The sequence below is a fragment of the Myxocyprinus asiaticus genome, chromosome 40, assembly GCF_019703515.2.
Source record: "Myxocyprinus asiaticus isolate MX2 ecotype Aquarium Trade chromosome 40, UBuf_Myxa_2, whole genome shotgun sequence".
Taxonomy (NCBI): domain Eukaryota; kingdom Metazoa; phylum Chordata; class Actinopteri; order Cypriniformes; family Catostomidae; genus Myxocyprinus; species Myxocyprinus asiaticus.
In genome coordinates, this window is record NC_059383.1 from 8,202,783 (window position 1) to 8,221,887 (window position 19,105).

Consider the following 19,105-nt stretch of genomic DNA (forward strand, 5'->3'; position numbering starts at 1 on the left):
CCATCCCACCGGTGGCCCTCACGAAAATGGGGCCAAACAACGATCCGGAGGCCTTCCTTGACCTCTTTGAAAAAAACACAGAGGTTTGGAGGTGGCCTCCCGATCAGAGGGCGGCCTGCCTGTTACCCCTGCTCTCCGGGGAGGTACAGCTGGCGGCACAATAACTCCCCGCCGCCAGCCTCCTGGATTACAATCACCTGAAGAAGGCCATCCAGCAATGGGTCGGTCAGACCCCGGAGCAGAGTCGGTTGCTCTTCCCCTCGTTGAGCTTCGGGAAGGACGGCCGCCCGTTCGCTTTTGTTCAGCAGCTCCGTGACGCCTGCCATAAATGGCTGCTGGTGGAGGGAACCCGCGGCGTCGGGGAAGTGGTCGATCTGGTGGTACTGGAGCAGTTCATCTCCCAACTTCCCAGAGGCATGTCCGAGTGGGTCCAGTGCCACTACCTGGCATCGTTGGAGGGAGCGTCCAGTTGGCAGAGGATTACATGGCGGCGTTCCCAGGAGGCAGCGAAGCAGATTCAAGGTCAGTCTTTTAATCCTCAGTTTCTCACATACAATCAAGATTAAATAATAAATAACAATATTTGTGGCCGTCTCTGGACTTGTCGGTCACTCTCTCTCTCTCCCTCTCCCGCAGACCGACACATGACCACGCCCCCCATGCCACATAGGCCTACACATTACAAAACAGAGTTTTGTTGTAATTGGTTTTCTCTCTGATTTATTTCTGATTTGTTATATCTGCTCTACTGAAATCTGAAATGATCTCAAAAGTAATAATTGTTAATGAAATTGTTAAGAAATCATAGAGGAATCCGAATTGGAATTGTTGAATTTCTTACAATTCTCACCCCTGGATTTGAATTTGCAGTCAATTCTGGAGGACTACTCTCCCTCTTAAATACTGCTCACACCTACTTTTGAAAAATATTTTTGACTGGGACATGAAGGTCAAGCTCACCCTCGATCCCAATGGTAACACTTCTTTCAAATCTGTTGTTTTTGCTGTTATTGCCATAACCTTAATTGCATTAACATTAACCAGCATTAAATTACAGTGTTAAATATTGACAAGATTTTAGAAAGTCTGTATGTTAACATTTTCTAATAGCCTTCATGGCCTAAGTGGCATCAGCTGAAAAGGAAAGTTATTAAATTTTCATGAAAGATTATGAAGACATTTTCTTTTTCTTTGGAATACCGTGCACAGACGAATCATGCACAATGAGTCCAGGAACATGCATTAAGGAAGTCAGTTGAATCAATTTCTGATTTTATCAATGATAAATGTTGCTTTTAAGATACACTTCTACATACCAAGCTAAGTGTAATGATACGAAGAACAGCCAAGCTGAAGAAGTTGCCAAGCTGGGTTTTGTCTTAACTGTGAAAATTCTGTGACAGTTACGCACTTTGGTGCCAAATCCATACAAAGTGTTGTGAACAATGAGTCTGTGATAAATCTGGATAAGCATGAGCAGGATCATGAGAGATATTTACTACAAAGCCTGACAACAGATAACGTTATCTGAAGCAAACCAGACATTAGCACAAGCTGTTGAAACAGCTGTAAGTGTGTGACAGCCCAGGCACCCAGTCAAGGCTATGGTCTCATTTTCTGTGATATAATGGTACTAATGTTTGGAGATCTGTTAATGTAGTCAGGAGTCTATAGCACAACCGGGACTATAAACATGGTAAAGCGAAAACAACTACCGGCCTAGAATAGATGATGCATTGTTCCAGAAAGATCCATTACTATTCATCTTCAGGGCTTTTCATCTATGGCCATCTGATATATGGATTTTTTCCTTTATGAATTATGAAGATGTTTTAAGAATCTCCATGAGAGAAATCATAGGCAAACAAAAAAGACAAAATGTGAACCTTCAAAATGCACTGAATCATCTACAAGAATGCAGAAAGTCAGAAAGTGATTTTGGTAATAAAGTAAAAGTGAAGGAACTACAAACCGTCCATTAAGTGATGCTGATGCTGCTGTGCAGTTTTGAAATATAACATGAAAAAGCTTTGTTTTGAGATCTTCAAATCATGAGAAAGTTCAGTTGTAAACTATACCTGTCTTTGAACGATGACCTGGATGAATGGAAATCTTTGAGGAAATATTGGAACACAATTTGTGAAGAACTAGAGTTGAAATATGAAAAGATGATGAGCAGAATAATGGCCTATAGGAAACTGACCAGATGAGATGCTATAAGGAACCAACGACAAGAAATTTCTCGCTCCACACTGAACGCTTTGACTTGACTCTGCACAATCACAGCCAATCAGAACATATGTGATGTTTAATGTACAGTTAAGAAGAGTGGGATTTTGGACTAATGAGAGTTCACAGTGGATGGGACTATCAGGCACGATGCTGCAGAAATAGAAACCACACATTCAAGAAAATGACCTGTTGCTCGTCACCTATCGTGGTCGTGACCATTTAGGACAAAAACTCTGATTAAAGCTGGGTTCACACAGTATGATTTTGGACAGGATTTTGACAAATGAGACAAATGTTGGGAACCATTAAAGATTTCTCTTGTCATAGGGCAAAATCAACAGTCTTGGACTGCCAGTTAAATTTGGATTTAATTGCCTTTGCAATAAATCTTAGCCTCAGACGAATTTCTGGCAGTGTCAGAGATTTTACATCACAGTCATGCAGTGTCACTGCTCTTTTGATGGCCAGATGAGATACAACAGTCAGCGTGTCAATCATTACGATTGGGACAAATATCTTGGCTATGATGTTTATCGTACAGTCTGACATATTGTTGCATAGTGTGTCGTGGCTTTTACACAAGATCTCACTGGGATCATATCACAGAATCTGACAAATAGAGGTCGACTGATATGGGTTTTTTAATGACGATGCCGATATCCAAAGAGCAGGGTGGCCGATAGGCCAGTACAATGCCGATATATCACACAATTTAATATAGTAAATAACAAACATAAAATTGCTAAAAAAATAATAACTCTTATTTAGCACTCTTTTTACTCAATTTCACACACACACAAAAAATATATTGTATTTTAAATGGTAGAAAGCAGTTTAAATGGTAGAATATCTGTTTAGTCATCAATTTTTTACATTTATTTGCACATGAATAAATTGTTAATATATTAGCAAGAAGGAAATAACAGCACACACAGTAGTTCAGCAAACATGGATGGCATGTCCACGTTAGCAATCTCATTTACTCAAAAAATACCGAATTGTAAATAAAGTGTATAGTGAATAAGACATTATAGCACACGTGAAGGGCTTTTATCTTGGGCTGCATCTTAAAATGCTGGCAGCTGAATTGCTACCTTGCTGCCTAATCAGTTAATGGCTTAACTGACATCTGTTTTGAATGAATGGAACTCTTAATGAAAATGGTCTCTGAACAGTTTGAAAAGTACCTTATTTTCATCGTACCTCCGTATACAGCCTCTGGCGGCAGCATTTTCCTGGTTTCGGACGCAGCCTTGAAGTTGCACTCACGAGCTTGTGCGGATCCAGCATGAGCCTCAATCTCCTGACAGTTTAAACGGCCTGGATCGCCTACTTGGATTGTCACAGACAGACTGTCATGTTTTGTGAATGAGAGGAACTTTTGATCCTGAAGTTTTTAATTCTGGCTGATAGAATGTGCGCTTCAGAGGAAGATATTAGATGAGCACTCGACGGGAAGAAAATGCTGGATTTTCGTGAGGTTCGTGAATGACATCTTTTTAAATATATCTGCATATTTCCAGATGGTATATAATAGAAGTTTTATTGATATTTGCCTTCTATCATTAGAAACGTTACAGGGAACTGTTGAGGAGAGACTGTTAGAATATGTGCTTCAGAGGAAGATTTATGAGCATTCTACAGGATGCTGAATCTGCTGAAGTTGTGTGTGGTTGGTTTGTTACATCTGTTTAAATGAGATATCTGCATATTTGCAGACAGTATATAATAGAAGTATTATTGATATTTGCCTTTTATCATTAGAAAAGTTACAGGGAACTGTTTAGGAGAGACTGTTAGAATACATGCTTTAGAGGTAAATAAATGAGCATTCCACAGGATGCTGGATCTGCTGAAGTTTTGTGAGGTTTGTTTATTATATCTGTTTAAACGAGATATGCGCATATTTGCAGACGGTATATGATATTAGTTTTATTTATATTTGCCTTTTAATCATTAGGCAAGACAGTTAAATGTTACAGGGAACTGTTGAGTAGAGAGAGGGAGAATGAAACAGGTGAGCACTTTAACATTACAAGCTCAAACGCGTCTGCCGCGGCTCTGATATGCGGACCGTTTAAATGACACTGTGTTGCACACCGGTCTATTAATGTAGTAACACGATGGCACATAACAACAAAATGAACCATGACTGGTCATTTACATGTCTCAGTCACTGCACATGCAAGCAGGTGATTTGTGGCGCCCTCATGAAACAAATCGGGCAAACGGGAAATTTATCGGCCGTGCGATAATTAAAAAAGTCGGAATATCGACCAATTTATCGGCCTCAGCAATATATTGGTCGACCACTACTGACAAGTCAACATGATCTCATGAGAATTCGTATGTATTCTTAACGTAAAGTTTGGTTCTAGCAAACATACATTCTCTTACATTTGCATAGACACCGAAACGTACAATACTGACGTATTGACAATATCTAAATGTCATCGTTTTATGTATTAACACCTATAGAAACAAACAAATGTTTATGTGTACTGTTTGAATTGACTTATATTGAATTCATATAATTAATCATTTAATTACATTTAATTTATTATCAATTAGATTAGTTAAATGCCATTACGTTTGTTTAACACAGTTGACATTATAATATGACATTTTAATGGTTTCATTCAGTTCTGTGTTTTGATTGCTGCTGCCCTATACAACGTTTTATCACTTTAACCAAGACTAAACTTAATGAATAAAAACCCTGTAATCATTTAATCATTTATTAAGCATTTAATTTTATTTTTGTTTACTATGGGACAAAAAAAGGAGTTTACAGAATATGCCAAAAAAAACAAAATAAACCCCAAAAAGCACCATAAAACAAAATATGTTAGCTATAATCTAAATCTCCAGATTGGTTTCTGTGAAGAACAGACCCAAATTCAAGGTCTCCATCTGCCATAGCGCCCGCCATAAACGTTAACCTGCGCTGGTTTGGTTTTCAAAATTCAAAAATCGCCGCCTCAAGAAGCATTACGACCACCAGTTTTACGCCAGTGATGTCAAATGCTCATTGCCACTCAAGTGTCTCGTGACCGTTTACGACATGATAATTTAAATAATCATTTAAATTCCACACTCTACCTCACGCAAAGCTATTGGAGCAAATCGGATGCAGCGCATCGCAATTAGGACTACTTTTGTACTGAATTTTGCCATTTTCAGAATAAATTATTGTGATTTAAATCGATCTGCCTGTTATGTGTTTTATATGCTTAATAAATGGTTATGGTTAGGTTTAGGAGCAGATGTGGGATTAGCGGCTGTAAAATACATATAAATTAATATATTGTAACAAAAATGATTGCTGCTGTATATTAATCTACATGTTTTTATATTGTTGAAAAGTGGTTATGTTTAGAGGTTGGGGTAGGGTTAAGAGATCTAAAATATCTATAAAACAGTAAAAATGTACAAATATTTATAATTAATTTGTGCATTCAAATATATTTGTAAAAATATATATATCACTGTTGTTGGGGAAGCTAATTTGAAATTGTAACTTCTCATAACTTAAAGTAATTAAACTACAGTCAAGTTACTTCTTTTTTTTTTTTTTTTTACATTTAAGCTATTTATATTTTGAGATACATAAAAATTGGATGAAATTATTTAATTCTGCAATCAAAGTTCTACATGATCATGATATCTGGTGAAACACTTGACCAAGAGTATCGTGATCTGGCCAGTGAAACCACTTTGAAAGGGTGACCTTGCAGGAAAAGTAATAACCTGGTAAATGGACCTTGTGCTTATAGTGATGGAAGACAAAGAACAGTCATAAATCTGTATTATGCTCAAAGAGGTTTACCAGTCTTAGTCACATAACCTTAGGGGGTCATAGAAATCCAAAGAAAACATAGAAGGGGAGACTGAGGAAAGGTTTATATATATATATATATATATACACATTTTAACCTTAACCTTAGAAGATGACTTCCAGTAAAGCTCATTCAGAATTATTAGGGTCAAGATGAGGAGCATGCATCATACTTAAAGCATTTAGTGAGGTGCAACTGATGCTTATTGTGACTTGCCACTGCTCTAGGTAGACCAGGGTTCACGACCCCTGGGTATTTGGGAGGGAACTGCAGGGGGTTTGTGAGATTGAACTAGTTGCGTAAAAAACTATTTGGCATTTACATAATTTTTAAAACATTGACTGGTAATTTCAAATGCTGTCTGTCACTTAAATGAATTACAAAATATAGATTCTAGCCCATTTTTAAGATTAACACATTTTAATTTTATAACAAAATTCCATCAAATTAATTTGTGTAATGTTTAACGAAATGTAAGTAATAAAACATAAAACATAAAATATTTAGTATTTTATTTTAAGGCGTGCCTATTTGCACCTCAGTGTAAATAGCATCTGCCACAAAGCTCAGCTATTTGCACCCCAATAGTCTGGTGGAACCACCTAAATATACGACAAACTAACCAATAGATGTCACTGCAGTGGCGTGGGGTGTAAAGGCCATGTGCGAATGTGTGCTGTTGTCCTAGAGACCGCAGTTCGAATCCACGTTCTGCCTCACTCTTTTTTCCCATCCAATTTCCTGTTTCTACTCTTAATATTTCCTTTAATACTACTTAAATTAAAATGAATCTAAATGTTGATTTCATCACCGTGATTTGGTCACAGTGAATGTCGAGGAGTGCAGAGAAGGGTTTGATCCGGAGGCGGGGTCTGTCAATTGCACTCGTTCCCAGTGAAACCATGGTTACTGTAGCAAAACCAAGGTTATTTCTTTCTCAGGTAAGGTTAAGGTTAGGTTTAGGGGTAGAGTTTAATGTAGTGTGTCTGAGGAACTCTAAAAAAAACACAAACACACTGCAGTGATGCCCATACTGTATGTTGGTATTTAAATATGGGTGCAAATAGTATCTGACACTATCTGCACCAGGGTGCAATTAGTATCTACCATTATTTGCACCAGGGTTGGGATGCAAATAGCATATCCCCTTTACCATATTACCATATAGCATATTACCATATACCACCGAACCAACCGGTTGTCAGAGGCTTCCGATGGGTCTCTAAGCTACCATTTCCTTGCACTGTCTGTGGCCAAAACACTCAGAACATAATGTATAATTTCCTAAAAATATAAGTATAATGGGTCACACTTTATTTTAGAGTGTTCATGTTACTGTGTATTTACATAGTTAATTATAGAGTCATACTAATCAACATGCATTTGCTGTGTAATTATTTTGTAGAGCTGCTTGAACTTACATATTGTTATTGTTAATACTATAGTAATTAATAATAGTAACATGTAATCTGTGTAACACAGATACTGTAAAATATCTATGTATCTATGTCTAATATCATATATATGTAATAAGTTCATTAAAATATAAAAAGTAATTGAAAAATGAAGACTAAATATGTCAAATGAATTATATTTTGAAAGTTTAACATTACTTAAAATATCACTTGGTACTTCCAATAAATAATTCAAGTCTAAATGGTTCAGCTGACAAAAAATGAGAAGACAGCAGATCACTTATTATGGAACATTTATTCTCATTTCGAGACACAGCACAATGGAAATGTCTCTTGTGATTTCATAACAACTGCCAGAAAAGCACATTTACTCATCCTCTTTTTTTTTTTTTTTTTGCATGAGTCAGACAACAATTAATATTGCATTTACACCTAAACAAGGTCTGGGATACCACTTGACACATACATGGTACCCCCCTATATAACCCAACTATTTACAGCACATCACTCATGGTTCCATTTCTAAATGTGCCCAAAGATGTCCAAATTTCACGACATTCGAAACGTTCCGCCCAAAACACTATCGACACCTACTGTATGTGATGTGGTGGTGGCTCTTAAGGTTATTATCGTAAATTAAAGCTAACATTAAGAAAACATTACACTAAAATGAAATGAAAAAAATATATATATAATAAATATGCTATGTGCAATTTTATATGCAATAATATGTAATATGCTGTAAGATGCCAGTAAGGTTACTGATACTGACCACGTTTACATGCACTTAAGAAACGGTTTAGTCCAGGGTTTTTGTAGAAAGTGGCGTTCTGAAACCTCATGTAAAAGAGAATGGCATTAACCTTACGCCACTTAAGCTGGCTCTACACTAGCAGACTCAGAACAACTCGAATTGGGTGGAGCGTGTCGCACTTAATGACTTATAGATATTACAGTTTCATTTTCTGTTAATGCATGATTTTCTGTAAAGCTGCTTTGAAACGATGTGTGTTGTGAGAATCGCTATACAAATAAAAATGACTGTTTTCGCTAATCTTGCCCTCCTAGTCAGTGAGCCTGTCACATTTACAGATTAAAAATGTAGGGAAGGTGTCACACTTAAAGACTGCCTTTGACTTTTCTCAATGCTTCACTGTCACACCCCATTTTCCTAGCCAATCAACCTGAAGCTCACGGAAATAAGAGCAAGAGCACCACCTCCACGTGAAACGTGAACACCCAGGCAAACATGAACAGCAAGCAGTGTTTCACGGCAGCAGCTGCAGTTTCTGTTTCATTATATCTGGTTACACGCAGAAAGAATAGAAAGCACTGAAACTGTTGGGCAAGACCACACTTACGCGGCTGCGGGTAATATGGATTGGCAGTTCTTTAGCGGGAATTGGAGGTAAGAACACGACCATGACAATCGATATTAATAGACTGTAGGCAATGTATTGTCACCTTGGACGGGTTTATTTTTCGATAATGACTGGCTTGAAACTGTTAAATTGTTGCACAACTATATGGAATAAATTATTAAATAGACAGGTCATTATCAAAATATGGTAACAAATATGTTCCTTGACTTTTCAGTCACGAAAAAGATTTCAAACAGTCAAAAAACTTATTTAAAAGGCATCATTCTATAACCTAACTTTTTGTTGAATAAAAAAAAAATGGTTTGGTTCTATATTTTTAAACACATTTTTTTAATATATATTTAAATGTGGCAATTATTTAAAAAAATGTGTTTAAAAATATAGAACCAAACCATTTTTTTTTAATCAACACAAAGTTGATTAAAAAAAAAAAAAAAAGAAACCTTGTCCTCCTTAATCTGGTACACAACTTGTATGACATTTACTGTTATTTATGTATGTATGTTTTTTTTTTTTTTTTTTTTTATACTATTTTTGCCTTCACAGATCAAGCCTAACAAGTATGTGAAAAAGCAAAACAAAATAAGGTGCTTTTTCAGTAGAAAAAAAAAAAACTGCTTCCGGCCGCACCCACAGCCAGTGATAATTTCAAGCAAGCCGGATGTTTATTTTCAGGGTTTCAAGGCATTAACTCAGCTGGGAGTCCAGACAGTCAAGTGATTAACACCTCCCGCTAATGGGCACTCTGTCTCCCTCTGCCTAGCCTGTGATTGTTAATGTTGCTAACAACAGAAAATCATTGGAAAAATCAACTAGTGTAGAGCCAGCTTTAAGGGATTAAGAGAGAGAGGTTTAACACACCTGGGTTTCTCCCAGAGAATGCGGCTTATGTGGCCATGTAAACGAATTAGCAGCATTCTAACAGGTTTTTGAGGCAAGCGCGTGTGTGTGAACAGACCGGATAACAAACGTCATAGGATGGAGCCCAATAACAAGTCAACACAGTGGAAAGAATTCAACATTTCTGGGAGTACAGAAAAAGGAAAATATACGCATTTATACACACCAATGTAAAATATCAACTGTCCCTCACATTGGCGTATACAGTACAGTATATGCATAGCATTTTCTACAAAACAAACAAAAAAGACTTAAAAAATTCAAGTGTTGTAACCATCAAGATAAAGTATTAAAATACTTTCCTTGCACCTGAGCATTTGAGTGTACACAACTTAAAAAAATAGTTTCACTGCTATATATATATATATATATACATATATATACGCTGGTGGCCAAAAGTTTGGAATAATGTACAGATTTTGCTCTTATGGGAAGAAATTGGTACTTTTATTCACCAAAGTGGCATTCAACTGATCACAATGTATAGTCAGGACATTAATAACGTGAACAATTACTATTTCAATATGAAAAAAATATATATTTCAGAACTTCTTAAACTACTTCAAAGAGTTCTCATCAAAAAATCCTCCTTGGCATTCTAGCTATCATTTTGTTCAGATACTCAGGTGACATTTCACCCCACACTTCCTGTAGCACTTGCCATAGATGTGACTGTCTTTTCGGGCACTTCTCACGCACCTTGAAATAAATACTAACGTAGAAAGTAGATTGGAGGAGCCATCAGAAGATGCTGGGGCACTCATGCAGAATGCACTATTCTAACCTCAAGGCACAGCTTTCTTTCTTTATCACATCAGCAGCCGATTATAAAAAGCTCACTGTTTTTAGAGTATTCTGGGTACTTCCTAGCCACATTGCTGGGTCGTGAATGCAACAGTACAAATATATGTGACACATTTATGTTTCAGAATTTGGCAACATCTTGGTATATAGCACTGTTTTATACCAAGTCTTTAACTCTCCAACTTTCATATGGTTAGTACAGAGATTACATCTGTAATTGAGATTCTGTGATAAATGTTCCTGTAAGACTTAGTGCAACAGATAGGCCTATTATGTAATTTTATACTAATTAGATTTCCCACTCAGCTGTTCCACTTTTTGCAGTGAAGAGGCGGTATTTCATAAATCAAATTTGGAAATGTTCACATTTTTTATAACTTTATAGGTTGATTATGTTAAAATTAACCTTGATAATTTTTCTCTATGTAATTTGAGTATCATTTCATGCTCTGTATAATATGACAGATTGTGATGTTTTCTTCTATTACAAAATAACATCTCTTTCAATATACAAAGTGTTGCCGCATGGCTGTGGTGATTCATCTTGCATACCAGAACCAATTGTGTGTATGATTAAGACGCATGCTTTTCGCCATGCAGTCTCGCAACCAATTACCTTCCCTCTTAAATGAGCCCATAAAGGAACGCAGCACTCGTACATTCACTGGGACAGAAAAATCTGTATTCTCTGCCTTCCGCTGTGGCACATTTGACAAACGAATCTGAATTCAATTCAATTCAGCAGCAATGAAAATCTAAATTTTCTCCCATCTGCTACCAATGACATGAAACAGAATACCTCTTGAAATTTAATAAATCTGAGGGACAGACGTATTTTGACACGAGCGAATATGAAGCTTTGTGAAGAGTGAATAAAAATGTGATCAGTTCAAAATTCTGCAAAGACCTCATTTATAAACATGTTTTGAAAAACTCCAGAAACAGAACACATACCATGTCGGTGTCAGATACTGGCCCAAAGCTGGTCACATAGATGTTTGTCCTCACTTCAGTCACACTCTCTGAAAAAAAAAAAAAAAAAAAAGAACAGAAGAAAGAGTTGAAAGAACTATAATATGAAAGGAATAGGGTTACTCATTGTCAATTCAACCAAATTTTAGAAACCTCAGCTGAAATGGTTGATTTTGTTAATACTTTTTCAAAAGAAAAAGATAAGTGAGAATATCGTAGATATCAAAATATCCGTTTAGATTATGGTTCAGAACAAACTTTTACATTTGCAAGTTCATTTTTATGGTCCTTTATGGTTAAATTCCAGAGATATGGGCTCTCAATGTGGCTTCATCCACAAATTGTAAAATTGTACCCATTTTCAATGGTTGAAAACCAAATGTGGGTCACATGGCATGAAGCTAGTTTTTCTTGCCCAACAAAACAAAGGTCTTACATGCAAATTCTGCTGAAACTAGAAATGTACTTTCACTTATTCACATAAAAGCAATAATGTAAAAATCCCAATTTTTGAGAGTCCAAAAATACATGGTTTAATATTTTTTTCCATGTCTAATGTTACAGGGTCACATTTGCTTTTATGACATTGGTCAGGTTTATGGTAGGGAGGTAGGTTTTGTTTATTTAAAACTCGATAGAACATTAACCTTAACCTCATCTGTTTGGGAGAACATTTAACTCAGTGGACATTTCACCCAGGAACCGCAGCAATACGTGTAATGAACGATGTAATACAATTTTGCAAAAATGCCGCCACAGTCATGTAGTTTTCATGAGAATTTTCATATCTGGTGATCACAATCGGATTGCACTTGGCCACATTAAAAACCAGTAACTACATCCAAGAAACATTGGGACCACATTCGGAGGTGCTCAGGGACTGATGTATTCATTTTCTAAAAAATTATATAGAGTTTAGGTCTATAACAATATGGAATGAACAAAGCATAGACTACAAGTTTTCTTAATAATTTAGTCACAAAAACGCCCATCTGACACACGTATTTAGACCAAAACCCTCCACAGGCGCATTAACGCATCCTTTGTGTAAATCCCCTAAACCTTTAGCCATGACTTAGTCATCTGAACTTAGTCATTTAGTCATGATGTTTCAGCGTTCCAGTTGCAACTCATGGTGAAGTCAGCTTTGGTGTGATGAGTGGCATAATGGACATCAGCACCTTTGTAAAACAGGCTGGAAAAAGAAGGATTTGACGGAGCTTGAGTGAGGTGATTGGCTCGCACAGCAGGAGAAGAGAAGCCGGGGTGAGCTCAGCCAGTGGAGATGATGGAAGCCGTGCAGTTCCACAGTGGCAACAGACTACAGCTCTCTGTGCGCCAGTGTGATTTAGCCCATTCATTAAAAATGTGCATCTCGATTTTGACTGCCCACAGCTGGGCTCACAGTTTAGGCTGTGTACTTTTAGAGGTCACCAGGGATTCACTCTGTGAGACCTCTGTGGAGTAGAAAAAACATACACAGAGGGAGGTGGCCTAATGGATTTCTGAGGGCCATTTCTGCATATGTCAGTTGGAAACAGAATATAGTACATAGTTTCCCGGAAATCAGCATTTAAACTTTAAAGCAGATGTGTGTAATTTTTTCGATGTGAAATTATTTCTTGTTTCCCAGCTAAATATACAGAGTCTACTATGAGAAAGATATTCAAGTCTATAAAATACTATAAAAGTCCCACCCAGCCTGACACAGCAACACTAGATTGTATTTTCTGGAATCTGTTTGAAAATATTAGTTTAGCGATTCCGTTTTGTGACAGTCTGGCTCACAATTACCAGACTGATCTCATGGTAAAATTGGCGACAGGAGGTCTAATGTTTTGTCCACTAAAATTGGTGTATCGTCTTTTAATGTCTTCCCTAGTGGTCGAAGCTGGAACTACAGCCGTGCGCATGCACAACAGTACTGAGACCCAAACTGTGTTATTTCACTTACTTCTAAGATTGAATGAATGAATGTTGCATTTATATAGTGCTTTTCCGGACACTACACTCAAAGCGCTTTACACAGTGAACAGGGGACTCTCCTCAACCACCAACAGTGTGCCGCATCCACCTGGATGATGCGATGGCAGCCAAAGTGTGCTAGTAGGCTCAACACACATTAGCTATTGATGGTGAGGAGAGAGTGGAGTGATAGAGCCAATTTATGGATGGGGATTATTAGGAGGCCATGATTGAGAAGGGCCAATGGGGGAATTTGGCCCCCTATTCTTTACGAGAAGTGCCCTGGAATAGATGTGATGTGAAAGGCACAGCACATTTGGTATCCAGAGTAGTAATTACTAGGGCTGTTGATTTAATGTGTTAATTTAGTGTGATTAATTATATAAAACATAACATGTTAAAAAATCCTGACCTGCACTTAAATTCCATTTTCCTACCACACAAGCAATTCAAACTTGAAGTACATCAGTTTTTACAAGCTGAGTCAATAGATGGCAGCGCACCTCAACAAACCTCACAAGCAGCACAGCCACAGAATGAGAACTGTTCACTTTAGGAGGATGCAGATCAGGTGGGAAAAGCACAACAAAATACAGGAATCTTGAGATGCAATTTTTAAAGTTTCCACTACTTTTAACTTCACGCTGTGTCTTAAAAATGCGGCTTCTATGACGCTGAATATCAGTCTGAGGCATGCAGTTGTATATAGAGTGACAATTAAAAAATAGGGTAGACTGAATGCAAGAAAGTGTCCTTTTTAGAACTAGACACACTTTTTGTGTGCCACAATAATGCAGTTTAGTTCAAACTTATTTAAATCTGTATTTATTATATTTATTATAGGCCCTACAAATTATTTATAAATATTTGAATTATTATGCATTTTTATACAAATTATCTATATTTGGAGGCTTTTCTCAGCAAATAATGATGTATGCGATTCAGTGTCATTAATTTGATTAATTAATCAGTATGTCATGTAATTAGCCCTAGTAATTACTTTTACTCCAAACCCTAAACCTAACCCTAACAGAACAGAGACCAAAACATCCTTCTTTCAATTACTTCTGTGCAAATGTAGTATGAACTGAACTCTTAATTACATGACTGCAACGTCATTTAAAAGAAATATACAGTATATTTTGTGGTTCATTACACGCATCACGGAAGTAACTGAGCTGAAAAGATAGTGTGGCATTTAGGGCTGCAACAACTAATCGATAAAATCGATAAAATATCGATAATGGAAATCATCGACAACTAATTTAATTGTCGATTAGTTAAATATATATGCGCGAGCACAGAGAAGCTCTGTCAGTGACGTTACTTTACAGCCTGGCAAAACTGAGTGATAACTCATTTGTAAAACAACGGAGACATGACCCAAGTTGTCCAGTGCACAAGAGCACTTTGTAAACCGTGGCCGGGCCGTGATGGAGCACGGCTGGCGCTGAATCAGCTGATCAGCGGGAGAGCGAGATAAGGGGCAGCCGGGGATGCCAGTTCGAGAGAGAGAGAGACACACATGGCCACATTGCATGTGTGTCTGTTTATGTTTGTTTTAAGTTCATTTATATCATTAAAGTTTATGTTGGCTGTTCAGTGGTTCCCACCTCCTCCTTGCCCATCATTAAACTATTACAGTGGTGCCGAAACCCAGGAGGGAGGAGAGATGCACTGTTGCAGAGTCCTCACCGCTGCCATCCGCCAGAGGAGCAGCCGTGGCCATCTGCCTGAGGACGGAGGGGTCGCTGCCAGCCACCAAGAGCCGGAGGAACCGCGGCCGTCTGCTGAGAAGGGGAGGAGCGGTTCCGTCCGTCAGGGGCCGGAGGACTCGCTGCCGTCCGCCGGGGGAGGAGTGAGCTGCCATCTGCCAGAGGCCGGAGGAGCGGTTGAGGACCGGGCGAAAGCGCATCCGGGAGCCAGCAAGCAATTTCTTCTCTCTGTCTCCTCTCTCTCTCTGTGTGTCTCCGCTTGCCCTTTCCTTCTCCCCATGCCTCCCCTCATCTCTCCCCCAGGTTCACAGGAGACGGGGTGGACCACCGGCTGACAGAATGGTCAGAAGGGCAGCGTCTCCCCTCCAGAGATGGGGGGGGAGTTAGTCAGACCGGTGGTGCCCCGGCCTGAATCGGGCGGGGAGGAGTGTGATGAGGAGGAGGGCATGGCCGGGCTGTGATGGAGCACGGCTGGCGCTGAATCAGCTGATCAGCGGGAGAGCAAAATAAGGGGCAGCCGGAGACGCCGGTTCGAGAGAGAGAGACACACATGGCCGCATTGCATGTGTGTCTGTTCCTTTATATTTTATGTTGTTTTAAGTTCATTTATATCATTAAACCTTTATGTTGACTGTTCAGCCGGTTCCCGCCTCCTCCTTGCCCATTATGCTGTTACATAATCGTACAGTTTAATGTGGAGCGTTTGCTGCTTCAGGTGCAGGAGTGATTGTGCTGTTTGATGCAAGGATCTCTAGGTTTGATGCGCTTAAAGAGTTGTTTCTCTCCAGTGCACAACTTAAAATTTTCTGCTACTTTCTATGTTTTATAATGTATACATATTATGAATTTAAAATCAGGCATGTATTTATGCGTATTTCGCAAATTTGTTTGTCTTTACCGCAAGCGAGTCTCCGTCAAACTTCACTGAGCAAACGGGCGCATGCATCCCTGTCAATAAAACTGATTGCAATGGAGAAAGGGAGCGAAATCCTTTTGATTAAACTCGTGCAACATCATACCGTGCTTTCAATGTAATCAATTGTGGCATTTTTTTAAGTGTTACAGATGGTTTCTCCTGTCAGTGCATGTATTACAGTAGGCAAAGATGCTATTTTCAGTGCTAGAGTAAATTTGATGATTGTACTGTATTAAACTGTATATAATGCTGAATATAATGTACGATAATGCTAAGGGTCCTGATATTTGATAGACCTCCTGATAATGCCAAATGTAATGTCTGATTTCACTAGTAAATGTATACCATGGCAAACATTATTGTACTGGATAAGCATGCATATATTTTTGGAAAGGAATAGTTTAGAAAAATGTAATCAGTAACAATACTATTTTAAATCTACAATATTAATTTAAAATACTTAAAATGTATGTATCAGTGACAATATAGAATCATATGTATCTAACGTAATTATGTATTTTTCAGATGGGCAGAATAATTCATATTTCTATTCTGGTGTCACCATTGCCCTCTGCTGGGCTGATTTTTTTGTCCCACTCCATCCCCGATGGATCATTTTACTCTTTAGAACAGTACTTTTTTTGTTAAATTTTACAAGTAATGAAAGGAACTGTTTTGCATATGTCCTGAAAGTAATAATAATAATAATAATAATAATAAATTCAAACTTAACTTGAATTCAGAGTTTGTTCAAAGTTTTGTGAGAGTATAGAATTGTGAATTCAGTACTGTAAACTGAGCCAAATACTATGTCCTTTATCATTTCTGTAAGAAAAAAATATATATATTTTAATAACAGGAAATAAAATTTTGGTATTTATCTGATGAATCAATTAATCAATTAAACGAAGAAATAATCTGAGATTAATCTAATATCAAAATAATAATTAGTTGCTTGCAGCCCTAGTTGCACTAAAAGCAAGTAAATTTGAAAGTTTTACTCGTGATTTGTGTGAAAGGGAATGAAACTGTAGCACCTCTAATGTTCATTCCATCAGGAAACTGCCACAGTTCATACAACGAGGCACCTAAAAACCATTTAGCAAAAATGTAGGTATAGTAACGTGTTTCTTTGAAACCAGGCTGCATATTTTTATATGCAGAGACGTCAAAGGCACAGTGAGGGGAATTTTCGGGTCATGAACAGTGGCAGCATGTTGGTGCAAGTCTGAAAATGTAAGCGTAAGCATTGTTCTTGCAGGAAGATCTCAGGATTCATTCTATCAGGCATCTCATCCAATCACAATGCAGCCTCCGCTTTATAAGCCTGCTCAGCTGCCTCTCATTGTTCACATTGTTCCGTGCCCCCCCACTCCATTTTATGTCCCATCCTGCCGTCATCGCCTTCGGCAGGATCTGACTCTTCAAGCAAGCATCGGAGTGCTGAACCATAGGACGGGGCTTACGACAAATGATACAAGCATATTTTCGTTCATATTGATTCTAATAATCTTGAGTAGTCTTTCTGATAGAATTCTGTACATTGGGTCCAACTTCAGGTGAAAATTATTTTGAACTAACGCACCAATTTCCTGTGCAATCATGTTGGAAATTACATACGTTAACATTCGGAACGGATATAACTTTTTTGCATCTGTGAGGAATTACATCAGACACTGACACTTTCATGTCCCGAAAGAGAAAGTCAACTTAAAAGCATTGCCACAATAGGCACCACACCTCTGATCCTCAGATAGCAGATGAGTCATAATGAGTCCTGAATCTAAAGCCATCAGGAAACCCGATCAGCTTCTTCAGGATGATTAATTAAGCACACACTGGGCGTAACATCACAGCAGTGTGCAAGTCTTCCTTTTTATTTTCATCAGAGATCTATAGCACATGAGCCTCCTGGGGCCCCTTAGGATTAGGATTTATAAATGACCTCAGGAGAGCACTGTTCTGTGACATATTTAGCCATTGATAAGCATTACAGTGCCAAGAGAAGATGAGTAATTTCACTGTTTCAAAAACAATCTGTTATGGATCTGACAGGTGTGAAACTTTGAGAGCTCTATGTGACACAAAGTGCCAATAATGAAAATGAGGCTGAGGTTGCTTGAGGAGGGTCATGCCAATCCATCACTATTGAAATGTAAGGCCAGGATGTGGACATTGAGGACCGTTTGGAAGGGATTGTTTACACATGTATAGCCTACCTCCTAGCCCGGGACGCAGTCGGTTGTCGTAACCATCCAGTAAGCGGTCCAAGATTCGGGTAAAGATGGTGATGTTGTCTTTGCTGTCATCAGGAATGGGTTCTCTGTGCCCAGCTACAGCCCTGTGGAGAAAACAGCAAGGTTCAAAGATTCAGGAGTCACAAGGAAGTTAGGAGAGATGTGCCTACAAATGAGGAAATACATAAGAGAAAGAAAAAAAAACAGCTATAGGGCAAAAGAACACAAAAAAACAAGAAGAGTGTGGAAGTCACCAATAGAGGAATGGATAGAGAGGGAGAGAGAGAGAGAGTTTGATCTTGGTCGATATTTTTGATCTTTCATTCTTTGAACATTTGTTGCAGTTGAAGAATCCTCAGGTGGGAGATGCAGTCATTATTAAGCACTCAGATAAGTCTTAGCAAGAAATAACAAACCGAATGCAACAATCCATACAACCAAAGCCTGACTGCTTGGATCCCAGTTCTTCTTACCATTCATCCAATTCAACATGATCAAACAGGAAATCAACATGTTGATCTGAATGTTCATGTACCCTGAAGTCAACCCCATTCAACCAAATTAATATTAAGCACCATACCCCATCAGACTTTTTTTTGCATTATTTCAACTGTGATTACCTTTCCCTCTAGTGCTACTGATAGCACATTTCCTGAGCAGCCTCCAAGACACCTGTTCTGGTCCAATTGGAACCAGGAAGTAATCTTGTTCACATAAACAATGGTGAG

At 38.2% G+C, this 19,105-nt stretch overlaps 1 protein-coding gene across 1 annotated transcript in view; it reads right to left on the reverse strand.

The window, feature by feature from the left end:
• LOC127430421 (gamma-aminobutyric acid receptor subunit alpha-3-like) overlaps nucleotides 1–19,105 on the reverse strand; it is a 293,420-nt gene that overhangs the window by 166,882 nt on the left and 107,433 nt on the right. The window contains exons 3-4 of the mRNA XM_051680177.1: nucleotides 18,360–18,481; nucleotides 11,527–11,594 (exon numbers count right to left, since the gene is read on the reverse strand). Of these exons, the coding sequence (XP_051536137.1) occupies nucleotides 11,527–11,594; nucleotides 18,360–18,481 (190 nt within the window). The remainder of the gene's footprint in view (nucleotides 1–11,526; nucleotides 11,595–18,359; nucleotides 18,482–19,105) is intronic.